The 17,313-nt window shown below is 47.0% G+C and overlaps 3 protein-coding genes across 3 annotated transcripts; 1 reads left to right on the top strand and 2 right to left on the bottom strand.

The window, feature by feature from the left end:
* Positions 1 to 1,007: 1,007 nt before the first annotated feature.
* On the bottom strand, positions 1,008 to 2,716 carry TEX12 (testis expressed 12). The gene is made up of 5 exons (XM_051638313.1): positions 2,603 to 2,716; positions 2,163 to 2,282; positions 1,574 to 1,685; positions 1,413 to 1,464; positions 1,008 to 1,152 (listed from the first exon to the last, which is right to left on the bottom strand). Exons 1-5 carry the CDS (start codon positions 2,714 to 2,716, stop codon positions 1,008 to 1,010), a joined length of 543 nt encoding a protein of 180 aa, XP_051494273.1.
* Positions 2,717 to 6,026: 3,310 nt separating this feature from the next.
* IL18 (interleukin 18) lies at positions 6,027 to 9,722 on the top strand. The gene is made up of 5 exons (XM_051638503.1): positions 6,027 to 6,266; positions 6,493 to 6,623; positions 8,071 to 8,208; positions 9,180 to 9,325; positions 9,450 to 9,722. The coding sequence occupies exons 2-5, from the start codon at positions 6,500 to 6,502 to the stop codon at positions 9,663 to 9,665; spliced, it is 624 nt and encodes a 207-aa protein (XP_051494463.1). The 5' UTR covers positions 6,027 to 6,266; positions 6,493 to 6,499; the 3' UTR covers positions 9,666 to 9,722.
* A 2,311-nt stretch (positions 9,723 to 12,033) lies between these two features.
* Positions 12,034 to 16,559, bottom strand: SDHD (succinate dehydrogenase complex subunit D). Its single transcript, XM_051638509.1, has 4 exons — positions 16,450 to 16,559; positions 16,267 to 16,356; positions 14,637 to 14,781; positions 12,034 to 12,719 (listed from the first exon to the last, which is right to left on the bottom strand). The coding sequence occupies exons 1-4, from the start codon at positions 16,502 to 16,504 to the stop codon at positions 12,554 to 12,556; spliced, it is 456 nt and encodes a 151-aa protein (XP_051494469.1). The 5' UTR covers positions 16,505 to 16,559; the 3' UTR covers positions 12,034 to 12,553.
* Between the last annotated feature and the right edge of the window lie 754 nt (positions 16,560 to 17,313).

The raw sequence follows: 17,313 nt of genomic DNA, 5'->3' as shown, positions 1-17,313 counted from the left end.
CAGGATTATCCAGCACTTTTATTACTTTAGCCTCACCATTTGTAAAAATGTTGCTCTGTACCTTTTATATTTGCTTGTTTGTTGTTTTTTTTTAACAGAGTTGAATGACAAGAAAAAGTGCTCAAAAAAAACTCCAGAAGCATCATGAAATAAACTGAATATACAAACACTACTGATGTATCTAAATCTTAAAAAGAGCTGTGTAATTCTAGTTTATGTCTACATTATCTAGTATCTAGACACTACCAGCAACATATTGATGGTGTGCTTTGCTGTTTGTATCAAAATGGCCTTGGTTTAATTTGAAAAGCTGTAGGAGCATTAAAATATATTTTCAAATTAAGACTCTATCTCTCTTCATACATTTCCCACAGCAGCATTAATTAACTCTCCTATTTCTAAGCTGACCTTTTCAATCTATTTATGTTAGGAGGCAAAATGGAAATAAGATTACAAGTACATTCAAATCAGATTTTAGCAAAACATTTTCCAAAATACGATAAAAAAATAAATTGTCCTTTTCCACTTGCACTGCAGACAGAAATGTTTCTGTACTGTGTTCTAGAGTGAAAGCCTGGTTGTGACAATAAAATATCAACCATCCTTAGCAGTGACATGAGAAACAGCTGGGCTGCTTCAGAATCCAGAGGTATTGAACTTCCTTAGCCAGGCAGTGCAAAATTACTTCTATTTTCTTTTTCAAATGCTTCAAATATTTTCCAGGGATGGGGACAACTTAAGCCATGAGTCAACAATAAACGTGTTAATGTTAGGCACCCTTGGAGCTATAGGATTTCAAATGGATATTAAGTATTGGTTTTTTTACTAAGTACCACTACCCTATGTGTTGTATCTACTTCTTTAAAGCTGCTGTTCAAGTTGTTGAAAGCTTCCTGAACTGCTAGAAATATTTACAGGAGACACTTACAAAACATTCATGGTACCACTCATCATAGTTTACATTTTAATACATAAAATACACTACAAGTTTTGCTCTGCATTTCCATCTAACCTTGCAGAGTGTTTGCAAGCACAGCAAACCTCTGTTTCAGACTCTCCTTCTTCTGTTTTAAGTTGTTTTCTAGGGTCCTCGCTTCTTTTAAGATTCCATCAAGTTCTCGGACATAAGAAGCATCCGTCGTTGCTCTCTCACTTAATTGAAAAAATCTGTAGTTAAAATCAATACTCATGCCATTAACTCTCTCACTACTTAGACAACACACTTTTAGGAAAAAGCATAGACATTCTATCAATAAACTGACCAAGTTAGTTCTCTGTTGGAACAGAAAACCGCATTTTATCTCAAGGTGTTTGATCATTATTAGTGCCCGTTTGTCTCCACTGCGGCCACAGAAACCCACCCTCCCCAGAGGAGCTAGAAAGGTGCTGTACAAATAGGAAGTGAAACTTGCCTTAAAATCTGAGCATATTTTGATAACAAGTTCATAATTTCTTTGTTCATCTCTGTCAAAAGAAAAAAAAAAAGCAGTGATTTTTTTTAAAACCTTTGGATGGATTTTCATCTCAATGTCAAAGTAGGGAACTAAGTAGTTACTTTCAGTGTGTTTCATACCATTTAAAACTTTGTCCAGGGGCTCAGGTTTGTAAGGGGACTGTGAACCCTCAGGAAAAGCCAGATCTGTTTTCTCAAGGCAAGACACCTCAGCACTTTCTGAAGCTTCGTTCTAATAAACAGAGCACATAAAAATACCATAAAAATACAAAGTTCTAGGACTTGAAGCCCGCTCAGCACAGAGAGAGTTTAACGGAAACAGATTTAAAGAGATCTGGAGAGGCTGGTTTCAGTGCAAGTGCTGCTGGCTTCACAGCACCAAGACCATCTGCTGGGAACAGGGACAGCAAAGGGTGGGGGAAGCACCAGCTTGAGATCTTTGTTTCTCTCAGAAAAGCTGGTGTATTTCAGAGGCTCGTTCTCAGGAAGCTGTACACAGACGTGACACCACACACAGCCAGTTTGGTCTTCCAACACCAAGAGAAATGTTCGTCTCCTCATGCAAGAAAGTCCCTCTGTGTTACCCCTAACCTCCACAGACCAGCTCCTGCCTTCTCTCCTCCACAGCAACGTCAGGGAAGGTTCTGGAAGTTCTCCCTGTCCCCGGGGACCAGAAGAAGGGCCCAGGGCCTCCCGCAGCCCCGCTCACCTCCATCTCCTTCCTACGTTTACTTCTGCTTTCCTCAGACTCCTGCCAGCTGCTGCTCGCCGCTGCCTGGCAAGAAGGAGCGGGCGTCACCGGCTCGTCTCCCGCCACGGGGAAGCGCAGCTAGACCCCCCCAGACACACGAGGCCTGCGGGCAGCCCCCGGGGCCAGCCCGAAGGGAACTGGGGGTGTGTGCCCCCCCAGAACAGCCCAGCTGTGCCCACGCACCCCCAGCTCCCCTGCCCTGCCGGGCATCGGGGCAGGGCCCTGGGCTGCCTCCCCTTCCCTGGGCCGCTCTCCTCAGGGCGTGGGCAGAGGCCGGAGGGCCCCAATTCCCAGATCCCAGCTCCCCAGATCCCAGCTCCTCAGATCCCAGCTCCCCAGACCCCAGCTCCCCAGACCCCAGACCCCCCACACCCCTCTCAGGGGCTGCGCTGCCCGACCAGCCCCAGCACGTGCCATTTTCCAAGCCCCTGGGACCCGTCCAGCCGCAGCCTGAGCGGCCAGACGGAGCCACCGCCGAAGCCACTCATGAGGAAACTCTGATTAACGACCATCATGAAAGCCAATAACACGGCTTTTTTGGTTTTTTAACCTCCCTAAACAAAAAGAAGACTGCGTTTTGCTTCGGTCGTGCCTCACTTCTCCAGGGAAAGCCCTCCCTGGAAAAGTCCATTGGGTGCCACTAGGAAACAGGGCGAGGAGCAGGACGAACCGACACGATTCGGGAGAGTTTTGTGGCTTCTGGCATCTTTAGTGTCTTTTTTTTTCCAGAGAGAGGAAAGGATCTCAACCCTCTATGTTATCCAAATAGCCTCCGAAAGTCAAAACTCAGGACAAGAAATGAAACTACTGAAAGAACAAGAACTAAATACTTCCCCAAAGTAGAAATGGCATTCATTCTGCTGCCCACTTCATTCCATTCTCAAAAAAAATAGATTTTTATCTTATTAGCAACACTATTTAAACATTAAGAAACACATGTGAAGGAATACATTAGGAAAATATTCCTAGTGTTTACCTAATTGAGTTACCATAACTATTTTAAAGGTATTTTTATTAACAGACCACCTCAATTAAAATAAACATCTGAATTGTTTTACAGCTTTCAGTACCTTATGGGTGTGACAGTCTATGGAGAAAGCTCAGACTAAAAAAAAAACTTGAAAAATATTTAAGCCATTACTGTAAAAGCAGTTCCACTTACTGTCAGATATTAAAATGCCAGGAGAAATTAAAGCTTAAAACTTACAACAAAAGCTATTTTTAATTTAAACCTTGGTCCTTATAAATGCAAATATGCACAGACTAAGGAAAAAAAAAATTATTTAATGTGCTAAATGCCTTGATTGATTTTTTTTAATCAAAGATTGACAATAAAGACAAAGTCCTCCTTCTTGATAGTTTTGTAGAGAGTGTCAATAAACCAAAAATATTTGTGCCAGCAGTTAATAAAAAGTCAGCTCTGTTGGCTGCCTGGAACTGCTTGTGGTGCTTTTGCACCAATTTTGGTACCAGCTGCAGTATTATTTAATATTTCACCAGTGGTCTGAGGGTAAATTTAAACTTACTGAGAAAAAAAAAAAAAAAGGCCGAATGATAAATAATTATTAATATATTAATGTTTTTAGCAGTGAAATTTAAAGTTAGGTCCTCGGGAACAAGGGATGCAAACAGAATCACCCCAGTGGGGAAACTCGCCAGAATAAAGTTCTGGTGCCCTGATGTTTAAAAAAAAAAAACAAACTACATTCAATTGGAATGAAGGAGACATTAATATTACTCTGAAGCTGAATAAAAGTATCCAGAGGTAGAAGCATAAAGGGCTGGAGCTGCTTATTTTGGTTCAAAATAAAAGACCAGGAGGCAATTTGATGGTTCTTCACAGAAAGGAACTGTTACGAAACTGCTCCAGGCAAACATGCAGAAACTGGTGACCAGAAGCCAGTCAAATTTAGGAAGGTACATGTATTTTTATTTTTTTCCCTAGAAGGACCGACTGTTCCAAGAAAGTACCCAGAAGGGGAGAACTGCAGTTGTTGCCCGTAGAAATCTAGAAGTTTCGATCAAATTGGGACCTCTCCAAACAAAACAGGAATTCGAAGAGGGATGACTTAATGTAGCAGCTGGTTGGAATGCAATCAGGGCACATGGAGTGTCTGTAAATACACATCTACACCTCTTACCTGAAAGCTCTGGCACACTAAAAACGTGGGTTTTGTCTGTCAGAAACAGGATTGACTTTGCTGCTGAATTCTGCTTTTTTAAATACTTGTGAGTCAATTTCATTAGCTTCTTTCAACAGCTTCAGGAAAGATACATTTCTGTAGCACCCTAGTTTTTGTTTGCCTTAACAGGTCAGTGAAATTGATCACTCTCTGCGAGCAGAAAAGTCAAAATCCTTGGTTGTTAGTAAAATGAACAGCATTCTTATTTTTAGGATTATTATTTCAGGCGAGATTGAAAATCTTGCCTTTAACCTCCAAATTGCCCTCCCTAGTTTTAAGACACAGATATTAAAGCATTCTTTACAGACACACACTGTGCTTTTGGGTTGTTTCTCTTCCTCCAAGAGCAGCAACAGGCATGTGGGGACACGAGGGAACGTGCCAGGGACTTTTCTCCATTATCTTAGGCTTTGGTTGGGGGTTTTGTGAGGTCTGGGGGTTTTGCTGTGGGTTTTTTCCCCAGTGCTAGGACTAGAGCCTCTTCATTTTAGCCCCTGAGCTGCACAGCTGAGTAGAGCATCATTAGCAGAAAACCAAGGCATGGATATTGCAGCCAGCACTACCAAGCTCTAACAACAATTCAACATATTGGCTAATGATTCATTTCCAAGTTCACTTCCCTGTTTGTTGTTTTTTTTTTTTTCAAAGCCCTAGCTGTCCCATCACCACACAAAACTTTCCATCACAGTTACAGCAACAGTTGTCACACGAAGCACCCCACAAGCACCCAAAGCTGCACTTACCTCCTGAGAAACATCCCCCCTCGTGGGGCTGCAGCAGGCAGGGATGACCCGTGGCTGCCACTATTTGATTGATTTGCAATTAACACACACCCGGGGAAACAATTCACAGCTGGCCAACCAGGAGCTACCCGTTAATCTGGCTCCAAGTGCTTGCCACAATTTCCAGCTCTTTCACAGAATTGTCATGCTTGGAAAAGACCTCCAAGATCACCACGTCCAAGTGTCAACCCCGCAAAAAAAAAACAAAATTAAAATTAAAATGAAATTGCCCACTAGATCACGTCCTGCAGTGGTTTTTTTAAACACCTCCAGGGGTGGGGACTCTACCAGCAGCCCAGGCAGGCTGTGCCAGGGCCTGACCACTCCCTCAGCAAATCAGTTCTTCCTAATATCCAGTCTAAACCTCCCCTGGTGCAACTTCAGGCCGTTTCCTCCACTTCCATCATTCTTTACACCATCGTTACATGATGGGAGAAGGGGCCAACACCCACCTCCCTGCAAAACTCCTTTCAGGGAGCTGCAGAGATGAGCTCCCTGACAGGAGCCTCAATTCCCCTTCCCTGAAGCTCCTGGTGTCCAAAAGGGTGGAAGAGGACTGGAAGGGATGCTCACTGTAAAGAACCGGGTGCGATGTGTTTTCAGCTGCCTCCCCTCCCAAGGCAGGCACGACGCTTTTTTTTGGGGTGGAGAAGGGGGAAATCCGCTCTGGCGGCTGGTACCTGTTTCAAAACTGCTACTTGAGGTTTTCTGGATCCGAGCAACTCAGAGAGAAACGTGCGGGAATCGGGACGCGTGGTCTGACGACATCGGGGCGAGATGCGGGGGGAGTCGCAAGAAAAAAACTTCCTTCCTAACCTCAGATTTGCATTCTCTGCTTTCTCCACTGGGGAGGGGAAGTAAGTGCCACCAGGATAAACTGCTGGCGTCAGCAGATCGCCTTGGGGAAAAGTCCCGGTTTCTTCTGCACGGGGTTCAGACTCTTTCATTCCGTCGGGGAGGCTGGAGAGGAAAACGAGATCAAACCAAAGCAAGACACGCGCCCTTCCCTCCCGGCTCACCGGGTCGCATGAGGGTGAGGGTGCCACAACAGCTCTGGGGACAGCCCCATCGGCACCTGAAGGCTTTTGGCTCCCCAGGTACGTGGCGGGGGGGAAAGGGTGGGCTCTGCTTGTGGGACCAGGGACCCCCCAAGACCCTCCGACGGGCGCCGGGAGGCTGGAACATCCCGGGAGGCTGGAACATCCCGGGAGGCTGGAACATCCCGGCGCCCGTCGGAGGGTCTTGGGGGATCCCCTGTGAGGTTGTTTTTTTAATTCCGAATCCTCTGCATGTGTTGGTTTTGTTTTTTTTTCCCTGCGGCAGAGGGAAGATGAGTTACCAAGAGTTCCCGGTGTGTCCCGTGCAACCGGCTAGCAACCCCCTCCTCCGCTTTGAAGGTCGTTCCTCCCCGGAGATGCCCCCGGGGGCTGCTTTCTGCACAGATCAAAAGCCTGGTGGGCAATTCCTGCTTTTCCTCCGGGCTGGCATCCTTGGCGTTTTGTGCAATCCTGCTTTTTTATTCTTCCCCCCCCTCCCCTCCCCCGGCCATGCTACTTCAAACCCCCAGAGCCGTCCCCACCCATGTAGATAAACGAGTTGTTAACGCACAAAGAGCCGGAGCGTGGACAAGCCAGCACAGTATCCTTGCCAAACCCCGCCAGCATTTAACGCAATCTTCTATTTGAATACTGACTAAACCAAATTCATTTATCCCTCTGATTTTTCCTGGGTTTTTTCCCCCGCTAAGCTCCATGTTGAGCTGTTATTAGCCAAGTCAGTGGGATATTTGTTGCTTCATACAGTGCATTCCTGTGAAGAACCTTCCGAGGGGCTGTAGCACTTTGGGGTGGAGCTGAAAGGAGTAACTTCCAACCTGACAGGATGTAGTTAGAAAACTCTCTTCTTTAGCATCAATTTGCAATGACTCCTTCTTGTCCCTTGCTCACTTAGATAATGAAAACAAACCCTTGCCTGCCATTTATTCTTGGGTTGCAGACTCGTATCAACCTGAGCTGCTCACTCACCAGTAACCCTAAAGCTTTTTGCACCCTCGGTGGGGTGGTAAGTGCAGCTCTCAGATGACTGGTGGTTTCACCTTTCGGTTGAGGCTGTTGGGCTCTCAAGACACACTCTGTAGCCCGACCAGCTCGACTTGGAGAGCTAGTGCAACTGCAGATGCAGAGGTGGCTGCCTGGCTGGCTTCCAACCTTGCAGAAAAATAAAAGTAGGTGGAAAAGCGGTTTATGGGGGCAGAGCTTAATGTTGTGTTTTCTTTCTTTCTTTCTTTCTTTTTTTTTTTTTTTTTTGGTTTGTTGGTTTGGTTTGTTTGTTTTGCTTCTGGTTTTTATACACTGCTCACTCGGAACCAAGACGACGATGGTAAGCCTCATCCTTTCTTCATTAGCCATTGAGCAGAGCTAACCTTAATTGGAAAGCTCCCCCTTTTCTTAATTACCCGGTTTAGCAGACCTGCTCACTCTTACCAACCCAGAAATGCTTTGTGTGCCTTGAGAGACCAGATCTCCAACCTGTTAATGGCAACTATAAAAAAGAGAGCTAGAGCTCACCTTCTCCTTCTGAGGTCCAGGGCTGTGGCTGCCCTGACAGAAAGACCCTTTAATGCAATTCTAACTGTTGGGCAAAAGAGAGAACTGTTGCCTCTGAGCTCTCATTAACAGATGCAGAAACTTCCCTTGCTCACTTGCACCGACTGCTGGGAAATCCTCTGCCTTGCCTGGAAAGCCAGGGGTGGAAAGGATGACAGTTTTGTCTGAGATGGCCAGTCTAGGAACTTATTTCATGGGGTATCCGTAGTGACAAGATGAAGCCGGCAGGGAACTGTTACCCCCTGAGGAGAGGACAGCTAAAATATCTGACCCTCTTTGCTTAATATTTCCACAGGGCTGGAATGTGATGCCCTTTGTAGGGAAAAAGTTCTCCACCAAGTCCTGCGAAACGTCAATAGCCAATTGCTCGTGGTGAGACCGGATTTAAACATTGCAGCTTTTGAAGATGTGACAGATCAGGAGATGAAATCTGGTACACAGCTTCTCAAACCCCATAAGACCACTGCATTTTTCCTTTATTCCTGTCGTGCTTTTGTTCTTTGCAATCACTGACTCTTAAGTGGTGAGACTGACAGTTCAGACTTGTTTCCTGGGTGAGGCTGATTTCTGCAGGATGGGCCATGCAGGGAAAGGCTGCAAAGACTTGTGCTTAGCTCTGATCACAAACTAAGTTTTTAATCCTTCGTGTGTGTGTGTGTTGGATTACAAAAATCATTTTTAGGTGTAAACAGGCCAAGTATTTAGCACTAAAAGCTCTTACTTTCTTCTAACAGCAGCAGTAACCAGTGTACGTGTGGTTTTGGGCTTTGAATTTTGGTGACGGTCTCAGCAATCAATTCTGACCTGTATTTGTTTTCTATAGAATCATGGGATGGTTTGGGTTGGAAGGGACCTGAAAGATCATCCAGTTCCAACCCCCTGCATGGGCAGGGACACCTCCCACCAGCCCAGGCTGCTCCAAGCCCCATCCAACCTGCCCTTCAACACTGCCAGGGATGGGGCAGCCACAGCTTCCCTGGGCAACCTGGGCCAGGGTCTCCCCACCCTCACACTCCAGAATTCCCTCCTCATGTCTCACCTCCATCTCCCTCCTTCAACGAGTGTGTAGAACATATTCCATTACAGTCACATACACACAGCATCACCTGATTTACAGAGGGCTGTTTACCAGCCCAGCTCTCACTTTACACACAGAAGGCTTTGAACTCCCAACCCAAACCAACTGCTACCTTCACATGTTTTCTTGCAAATTCAAAATCTTGGTCACTGAGCAGTGGCAGAAAGTAAAATCTGTGCCACCAGCAATCATATCCATTCAAGTCCTGGCTTTCCTGTCAGGAAGTGTCCCGGGAAGGCAGGGGTTGCCAGGGGGGTGGTGACACACAAGGGGGTGAAGCTGTCGCAGCTCTCCCAGACTGTTAACAACGAGCAATTGCTGTTTAGGCAACGGAATGCACTTCAGCGTTCACTGCTACAAAACCACCACCCCCTCAGCAGGGCTGCCTGTCGCGTTCAGTGTCCTGGTGGAAGACAAGAGCTACTACATGTGTTGTGAGGAAGAACGTGGGAAGATGACAGTTCGATTTAAGGTACGTGTCAGCTTCCCATCCCTCCTGGACGCAGCAGCAGGGGGCAAACCTGAGCATTCCAACACCTGTGAGCTGGAAGAAAACTGCTCAGGACTAATCCATTCCCTTTTTTTTTTTTCCCCAGGAAGGAGAAGTTCCCGCAGAATTTCCTGGTGAAAGTAACATCATCTTTTTCAAAACGGCTTTTACACGTAGTTGCTCCAGAGCATTTAAGTTTGAATACTCGCTAAAACAGGGGATGTTTTTGGCCTTTGAGCAAGAAGGTGGCTTAAGAAAATTAATTCTAAAGAAAGTGTCAAGAGGTGAAGTGGATGAGACCGTGAAGATATATCCAGCTTAAGAAAGAATGAAAGTCACAGCATGTCCCGTGTTTCACATTTTAAAATAAAATTTGGGGTTTTTTATGAATGAAATCTTCTTATTTCTTTATCCGAGGCAAGTCAGTTTTATGTTTTTAGCTACAATGAGCCAGGACAAAACTGAGCATCTTACAAAGGAAAATAAATTCAAATTCTTGGCAAAAAGAAGCAGGAGAATGTTTTCCAGTCAGACAGAGGAGTTACACTATGAAAAACCAGGAATGTGATGCCTACACTGTTCCAGGTAGTTTGATCCCTACAATCTTTACTGGCTGTTGATCAAACAGCTTCTGAGTTAGGTGTCTTACAGGTGAATATATCTATTTTGGGGAGGGGATAAAACTGCTTAAAATAGATGTCATAAGCAGACCATGCACCTAGCCAATAACCACTCTGAGATTAATTTATTTGCATCATTTCCTGAGCATCCTCATCAATCTCAGTGACACCTTCAACTGAAGTAGAAACAGCAGAAGATTTTTAACTTACTGGAAATCTTTGCTCAGAAAACCACAAACTTACCTGAACAGCTAAAGTTCTAATAAAGCTGTTTGTCCTCAGAGGGCCCAAAAGAAAAAAAAAAAAAAAAAAAAGAATGAATTACGGTTTTATGTGAAAGTTTTTAAAAGTTAACAGTAGATTATAGATTAGTGATGAAATGAAACAGACATTTGTCCTCCTGGGAACAAATGTAGGTATGGCTGGTTCCCATCAGGACCCTTTTATTCTGTGTGTGTGACAATGCAGCACTCCCTGGGCTCAGGCTGTGAACTCCATGTTCAGAGTGGAGCAAGAACTGGATTTCACCAAAATCCAAATGATTGTCATGCATTCTGAACGCCTGATCTTGAGGAAATGGATGTGGCATGTCTTTCTGTTTTCTCCTACCTACCATCTAGGTGTTGGTTTTCCTCCTCTGTTCCACCTCCAACCAAGATGACAACTGGGGCCCTGGGCTTTCCCCTTCCCATGCAGAAGAGAATAGAGAAAAAAGGCCTCACCCTGGCATGAAATGGAGGGAAATCCTCAGACTTGCAGACAAGTCTCAACACTGTTTTTTGGTAAAAAAATCCCACTGTAATTTCAGGGGCTTCAAAATAAAAAACAAAACAGAGAAGCATAAAAAGGAGTTTTATATCCCAGCTGAATGTTCAAAAATGGGGCTAGACCAACTGCTTCCAGCCACAAGAACCCAGAACTGAAGTTAGTGGTGATTACAGGAGCTGATTCCCTTCCAACAGGGCTGAGGAACACACACAATCCAGGCAAAGCTGTGGTCACTCCCTGCCCCAAAGCACACGGAGCTGCTCTCAGCGAGCAGCCCGAAACATGCCAGCAGAGTTCTTAGATAAAACTCATTTCTGACACAAAATACCTGAAACAAATACCACACACACGTGCCCCTTGGGTTTGGTCTCAACAGAGGAAATGTCCAGCCCTGTGACACATGTTCAGCTTGTTCAGAGGTTCTCACCAGAGAAGTTCACACGCATCTTCCTCATCTTGAGCACATCACCAGTGTTACTGGTATCTCAACCAGGCCACACCAGGAAGAAGCCACCAGCTCAGTTCTGACCACAAGACTGAGCAAAAGTGGCCAGCAACGTGGCATGAATAAATAAATGAATAAATAAACATTCTAATCCAGATTTAGGAAAAAAACAAAGGAAATAAAATCAGAAAGTCCCATAATAGCAACTTATTTGCTCCACTTATTGCAAAATCAGACTGATGGTAACACAGAACCCTCTTCCTCTTCCTCTCAATAGCACCACAGAAATACCATTAGAATATGGAAGCAGCTCATCACTTCTTACTACAATGAAAGTCAGAGAAGATAAAGCAGAGTAGAAAGTCAAAAAGCAGAACTCCCCCCTGTAAAAGGCTCAGAATCTGCAGACATAAGGAGCCCTGCCCGAGTCTCATCTCCAGCTGTGACAGAAAGGACATGTTTGCTGTCTCTGCAGGCACACAGGACAATGTGCACCCCAGTGTATTTCAACAACAACACTCCCCAAGTGCTGCAGATGAACATACAGGTTCCAGGGAAACCATGAAATGCCATTTACAGCTCCTAAAATGTATCTGCATCAGGGTTTTTCTTCTAAGTCAATTATTTTCTAATGGATGAACTGCATTAAGTCTAAGACCCCACTTTAAATATTAAGGACAACACATACTCCTGTTTTGTTTTATAACACATCAATGAAGCAATGCAGAGTGATGGTATGAACAGGAACACAGCACTAGGATTTAGTATTTGAACTTGAATTTCAGGACAAAAAATCCTATTTGCAAACATTTCAAGTAACCCAAAAGTCATAACAAAAAGTTCAGAAGCAAACACAGTTTCTGTAAATTCTTTATTGCGTGGATTAAGAAAAAAAGTTATTCCCTTTTCTACATCAAGTCTCAGGGTCCAAAGAGTGACAAGGTGTGCCTTACATAGAGCTGCTGTGATGCCAGAAATAACTGGTCAATTTCCTGCGAGTCAAGTTGGTTTTACAAAAGAAGAAACCAAACAACAGTTATTTTAGAAAAAAACATTCATTAAAGCTGCCTTTACCAGGAAAGTTACCTTCAGCTATTGGAGTCTGCTGTCAATGTCATTAATTCCTCCCAAGTTACAGTGGCAGCTTAAATCAACTCAACTCTCACCTGGACACCACCCCATTTTTAAATCTGCTTTTTCTTTTCCTAACATTTTTACTGGTATTTCTTTCCAAAAGACTAGCTCTGACCTTGCTGCAGGAGACAGGCAGCACGGACCATTGGTTACTGATTCGTTTTGCATGAAACATGTTGGTGAAAACACGATGGAGCAGAGGCAGCAGAGAACAATCGTGCTGGTCAGGGCCTGGGAGGCATCTCAGAGGCTCCACAGCATGGCCACAGCCTTGCAGATGCCAACATCAGAGTAATTAAAGTAGCAGAGGCCAGCAAAGGTGACAGCTGACAGCACGTAGAGACCTGAGTTGGCCACCTTGATGGCTGTGTCTCCATGGACGTAGTCAGTTATCACCTGGCCCAGACCCCTAAGGAGTAAGAAAAACAAGGTGAAATCAGCAAGGAGCATTCCTGTCCATCCAGGTGATGGGAGCATTCTAGTAAGATGTGGTCACATCATCAGCCCTCCCTAAAGAATGCCCAGTTCCCACGCAAAAAGAAGCAGCATCTATTACAAAAAAATCAATGACAACAAAACCAAAACATGAAACAAACTAGAAGGAAACAAAACATTCTACAAATGGTATCAAAACAATAAACAGTCAAGAGTTTTCTTAAGGGTACTGAGGAAACAAGGTGCTGAGCACAGGCCCTTCAAACAACAGAATCATGGAATGGTTGGAAGGGACCTGAAAGCTCATCTAGATCCAACCTGCATGGGCAGGGACACCTCCCACCATTCCAGGCTGCTCCAAGCCCCATCCAACCTGCCCTTCAACACTGCCAGGGATGGGGCAGCCACAGCTTCCCTGGGCAGCCTGGGCCAGGGTCTCCCCACCCTCACAACAAAGAATTCCCTCCTCATGTCTCACCTCAATCTCCCTCTTCCAGTTTTCACCCATTCCCCCTTGTCCCACCCCTACAAGCCCTTAATAGAAGCTGTGGGATGTGCCTCCAAGAAACCATGGGCAGCTGAGCTGACTTGCAAAGAAAGCAAGAGGAACAGCCTTGCTGGAACACCAAGCTGTGGCTGTGGGACCAGCTACTGTCACAAACACACACAAGAGACTCCAGAATGTGCCTTTAGGTTACAAAATAGTGGGCACCAAAAAATTTCCAAATCTGTCAGACTAGACATGAACTCTTTAGGTTTTTAAGAGGATGTTTTGCAAGGTAAGAGTTTTAATACTGGAATGACTTCCCAGCCAAAAAAAGAGAACAAAAAACCCACACGAGTGGGGGAGGAATTAGCTGTGGTGAAAGTTACCAGCAGAGCTGCAGACAAGCAGCAAGATATTTATCTGTCAGGGGAAGTCCCCACACTGCTTATGGAAAATGGATTTCTAGATGAAACATCCTGACACTTAAGAGACAGTCACTAAAGAATCCACATGCCTGGACACAAAATGCCACCCAGAGAACCTGCTTCAGCACATCCACCTGCACCAACCTGTTGTTCCACTGCCTGGAATTTGCCCACATGGTCACAACTAGTGTGCACCAACACCCACAGGGAAGAAATGCCCCTGGTCAAACTGAGATTTAAGAAAACCTGGCATCCCAAAGTACCATGAAGTTGCTTATCTGCTTTATCCCTGTGCAAGGAGTTCCAGACCAGTATCTCCTCAAGAATGTAAAAGCTGCCAGTTAGGCCAGGCAGCTGGTGCACTCCTAACTAGACCTGTCTACCCTACTCAGATTGAAGATCCCAGCAGATCTACCCTTTGAAGAAGATGATCAAGCATCCAGTTCCTGGGAATCCAGAAAAGAATGATCAAGGTCTCAGCTTCTTCACTGGAACATTTGCTCTGGAGTTTGATTGTGCAGAATCTGATCACCACTGAGATGGGCAAAGCCAGAACCTCAGAAGAACAACTTGTTTCATATAGAACTGCCCTGTTCCCTCTCTTCATACAAGATTTGATTCTTCTGCAAGATCAAAATGCCCAAGGTTCTACACAGCCAGTGACAAAGGAAGCTCTCCTGAGGCAAGAGCCTGTGTAGAAGAAGACTAGAGACTGTGAATGGATTCCTTAACAGTAATAAGTGTCCTGCCCTCTGAGGGAACAGTGTGACAAAGGGAGACCAAGGTGCAAACAGTCAAAGATCACAACTGCCACAGAACTTGGAGAGTAAGGACTTGGCCTGCACCTCTTTCCAGGTGTTTTACACTAGATCAGGACATCAGGCAGCAGATTTACTGCCAGGCAGAGATTTCAGACCTCAGCCTTGGAGCCCACCCTGCCAGGCTTCACTCTGGATCCTGAGGGCCCTGCTGTGCTTACCAGTGGCCGTGGAGGGTGAGGGCTGCAGCCAGGGAATAGTCCATGGCTGGTCCAGGGTACAGATAGGCTGCAGGAAGGAGGCCCAGCAGGAGGACACTGACAGCTCTCTCACCTGTCCAGTGCAAAGATGCAGCCTTGGAACTCCCTGCAGGAGAAGGAGAAGGATTTTTCAGTGCAAAGTTCCTGCTCAAAAAACCAGACACTCCACCCTGATCAGCACCACACACCACATGTTTGCTCTGACCCAACTCCTGGGCTTTCATCCAAGCAAAACCTAGAGGCCTCTGAATTCCTGCTGTAGAATATGCACCTATTTTACAGTGCCTAAAAGGTTTATTTTAAATACCCTTCTCTTGGCTGCTGCCAAGAGGGAGAAGCTTCTTTTACTAGAAAGAAAAAGAAGCTTCACAGGTAAAGTCAAAACAAACACCAGTCCTACTTTCACATGAAGAGGAAGGGCTTGGACATCCAGATGGACCCAACTCCAAGTTCCAGGGAATCACACAGTAACTCTGCCCAGGAACAGGTATGCTTATTTTTAACTGTAAATAGCAGGTTAAACTGCTGGGACTATCACACTCATATATGGCCTAAAAGCAGCCTAAAGGCCAAAAGTTTTCAGTCCTTCACTGATGCTCAGCTGGGTACAACCTGAACCACACAGCAGATGGCTCTACAAAGAAAAATAAGAGTTAGGGAGCTCTGTAACCAAATCTTACTTTTTCTAAGCATGAAAATGCTATTAGAGGGGGGGGGGGGGGCGGGGGAGGAAGGAAAAACCACCCAACATCTAGAAGGTTCTGGAGCAAACCAAAGCAATACTTGGAAGCAGGATGTCTGCAGCAGCCCAGGCTAAAAACATCAAGAACTCACCCTGTGAAATGCCCTTTGTAACACACTGGCCCCCAAAGTCACCCAACACAGGGATAGTACCCATCCATCTCAACCAAAAGGCAGGTTTTTTTGGTTGTTTTTTTGCAAGAATGCAATTTAGAGAAGTGACAAGGAAAGCAAAGGACCTGAACTAAGCCACGAAAGGGACCTAAGCTGTGGACTCCTAACTAACCTGTCCCTGTGGAAATCCCTGAGCAAGGACACCCAGCAGCACAAGCACCAAGTGTGTTGTTAATATGAAGCTCAGAACAGGAAGGAGGGCAATGGCTCGGGCTGGTTTTAAGCCCGTTCATTTTGCAGGTGCTTCTTCACCCCTTCTGCTTCTGACCTGCCTCCCTGGAGGCCACAAACCCCCCTTCACCTCGGGCCACCCCACCTCGGATGCTGCCCTCGGCCGGGGTGTGGGTCTCACATCACCCCTCCGGGATCCTGCCCCCCGGGGAGGGGAAAAGCCACCTAAGGAAGGCCCGGGGAACCTCTGCCAGCCTGCAGCTCAAGGAAGCAGCCCCAGCCTCGGCGTTTTCAGGCTGCTCCTGAAGCTGAGGAAGTGCTGAAGCTTCTTCCTGGTGTATTTAGGTGCTTCCAGCCTCATTCCCGCACTGGGAAAGCCTGCAGGGACCTGTGCTCGTCACCCTGGGGGGGCTGGATGACCCTGAGGGTCCGCTCTTCCAACCCGAGCCAGGGAATGTGGGGCTGACAAGGAGCTGAACCCCCCCCCGCCCCAGGGAACACGTACCCTGCGGGGCGGAGCTGTGTCCGCGCCGGGCCGGGAGGCTGCGATCGGCGGCGGCCAGAGCGGGAGCGCGGAGCAGGGCCGGGCCCAGAGCTGCGGAGAGAAGGGCGGGTCAGGGCGGGCCGGGCAGGGCAGGGCAGGGCAGGGTGGGCAGGGTGGGCAGGGTGGGCCGGGCCGGGCACTCACCCCGGGAGGCCCCGCGGGGGCCCAGCAGCGCGGCCCGCAGCAGCGGCGCCGCCATCGTCCGGGCAGCACAAGGGCACCGAGCGGAAGGGCGGGCCCCGCTTCCGCTTCCGGTCCCGGGCGGGACGTGCCCGCGGGTGCGGCTGGAACGGACGTGAGATGGTCTGGAGCTTCCGGCACGGGCAGGGACACCTGCTGCAGGGGCAGGGACACCTCCCACCAGCCCAGGTTGCTCCAAGCCCCATCCAACCTGCCCTTCAACACTGCCAGGGATGGGGCAGCCACAGCTTCCCTGGGCAACCTGGGCCAGGCTCTCACCACCCTCACACTCCAGAATTCCCCCCTCATGTCTCACCTCAATCTCCCTCTTCCAGTTTTCACCCATCCCCCTCATCCTTTCACTACAGCCAGGAAAGCTGGGGAGGGGCTTTTCACCATGGGGACAGGACAAGGGGTGATGGTTTTAAACTGAGAGATTGAGGTGAGATGTTAGGAAGAAACTCTTCACTCTAAAGGTGGTGAGGAGCTGGGATGGGTTGCCCAGGGAGGCTGTTGATGCCCCATCCATCCCTGGAGGTTTTTAAGGCCAGTTTGGATGAGGTTTTGTGCAGCCTGGTCTGGTGGGAGGGTTCCCTGCTCATGGCAGGGGGTTGGAACTTGCTGATCTTTGAGGTCCCTTCCAACCTGAATGATTCTGTGAAGTCTCTCCCTCACGGAGATGGACAAAGCAGCAGAGGCACCACCCAACGTTCAAGCTTCGGGCTGCGGCTTCGGGGTCACGTTCAGGACAAGGAGGGCAGCTCTAAAAATGAGCAATCCCTGCAGAGTCACTGCCTGGCTGAGCAGCAGAGACCTGGCTGGGGTCAG

Source organism: Apus apus, chromosome 22 (assembly GCF_020740795.1).
Source record: "Apus apus isolate bApuApu2 chromosome 22, bApuApu2.pri.cur, whole genome shotgun sequence".
NCBI classification, from domain to species: Eukaryota; Metazoa; Chordata; class Aves; order Apodiformes; family Apodidae; genus Apus; species Apus apus.
Note: the sequence above shows the minus strand (reverse complement) of the source record. Positions and strands in the feature narration are given on the sequence as shown.

Coding starts and splice junctions, on each gene's coding strand:
- TEX12 (XM_051638313.1), bottom strand. CDS start 2,716: ATGGTCGTTAATCAGAGTTTCCTCATGAGTGGCTTCGGCGGTGGCTCC. Junction 2,283..2,602: donor AATGGCACGTGCTGGGGCTG/GTCGGGCAGCGC, acceptor GGGGGGGTCTAG/CTGCGCTTCCCCGTGGCGGG. Junction 1,153..1,412: donor AAATATGCTCAGATTTTAAG/GCAAGTTTCACT, acceptor TTTTCAATTAAG/TGAGAGAGCAACGACGGATG.
- IL18 (XM_051638503.1), top strand. CDS start 6,500: ATGAGTTACCAAGAGTTCCCGGTGTGTCCCGTGCAACCGGCTAGCAAC. Junction 6,624..8,070: donor CTGCACAGATCAAAAGCCTG/GTGGGCAATTCC, acceptor ATATTTCCACAG/GGCTGGAATGTGATGCCCTT. Junction 9,326..9,449: donor AGATGACAGTTCGATTTAAG/GTACGTGTCAGC, acceptor TTTTTTCCCCAG/GAAGGAGAAGTTCCCGCAGA.
- SDHD (XM_051638509.1), bottom strand. CDS start 16,504: ATGGCGGCGCCGCTGCTGCGGGCCGCGCTGCTGGGCCCCCGCGGGGCC. Junction 14,782..16,266: donor ACACAGCTCCGCCCCGCAGG/GTACGTGTTCCC, acceptor CTTCTCCTGCAG/GGAGTTCCAAGGCTGCATCT. Junction 12,720..14,636: donor CTCACCCTCCACGGCCACTG/GTAAGCACAGCA, acceptor CTTACTCCTTAG/GGGTCTGGGCCAGGTGATAA.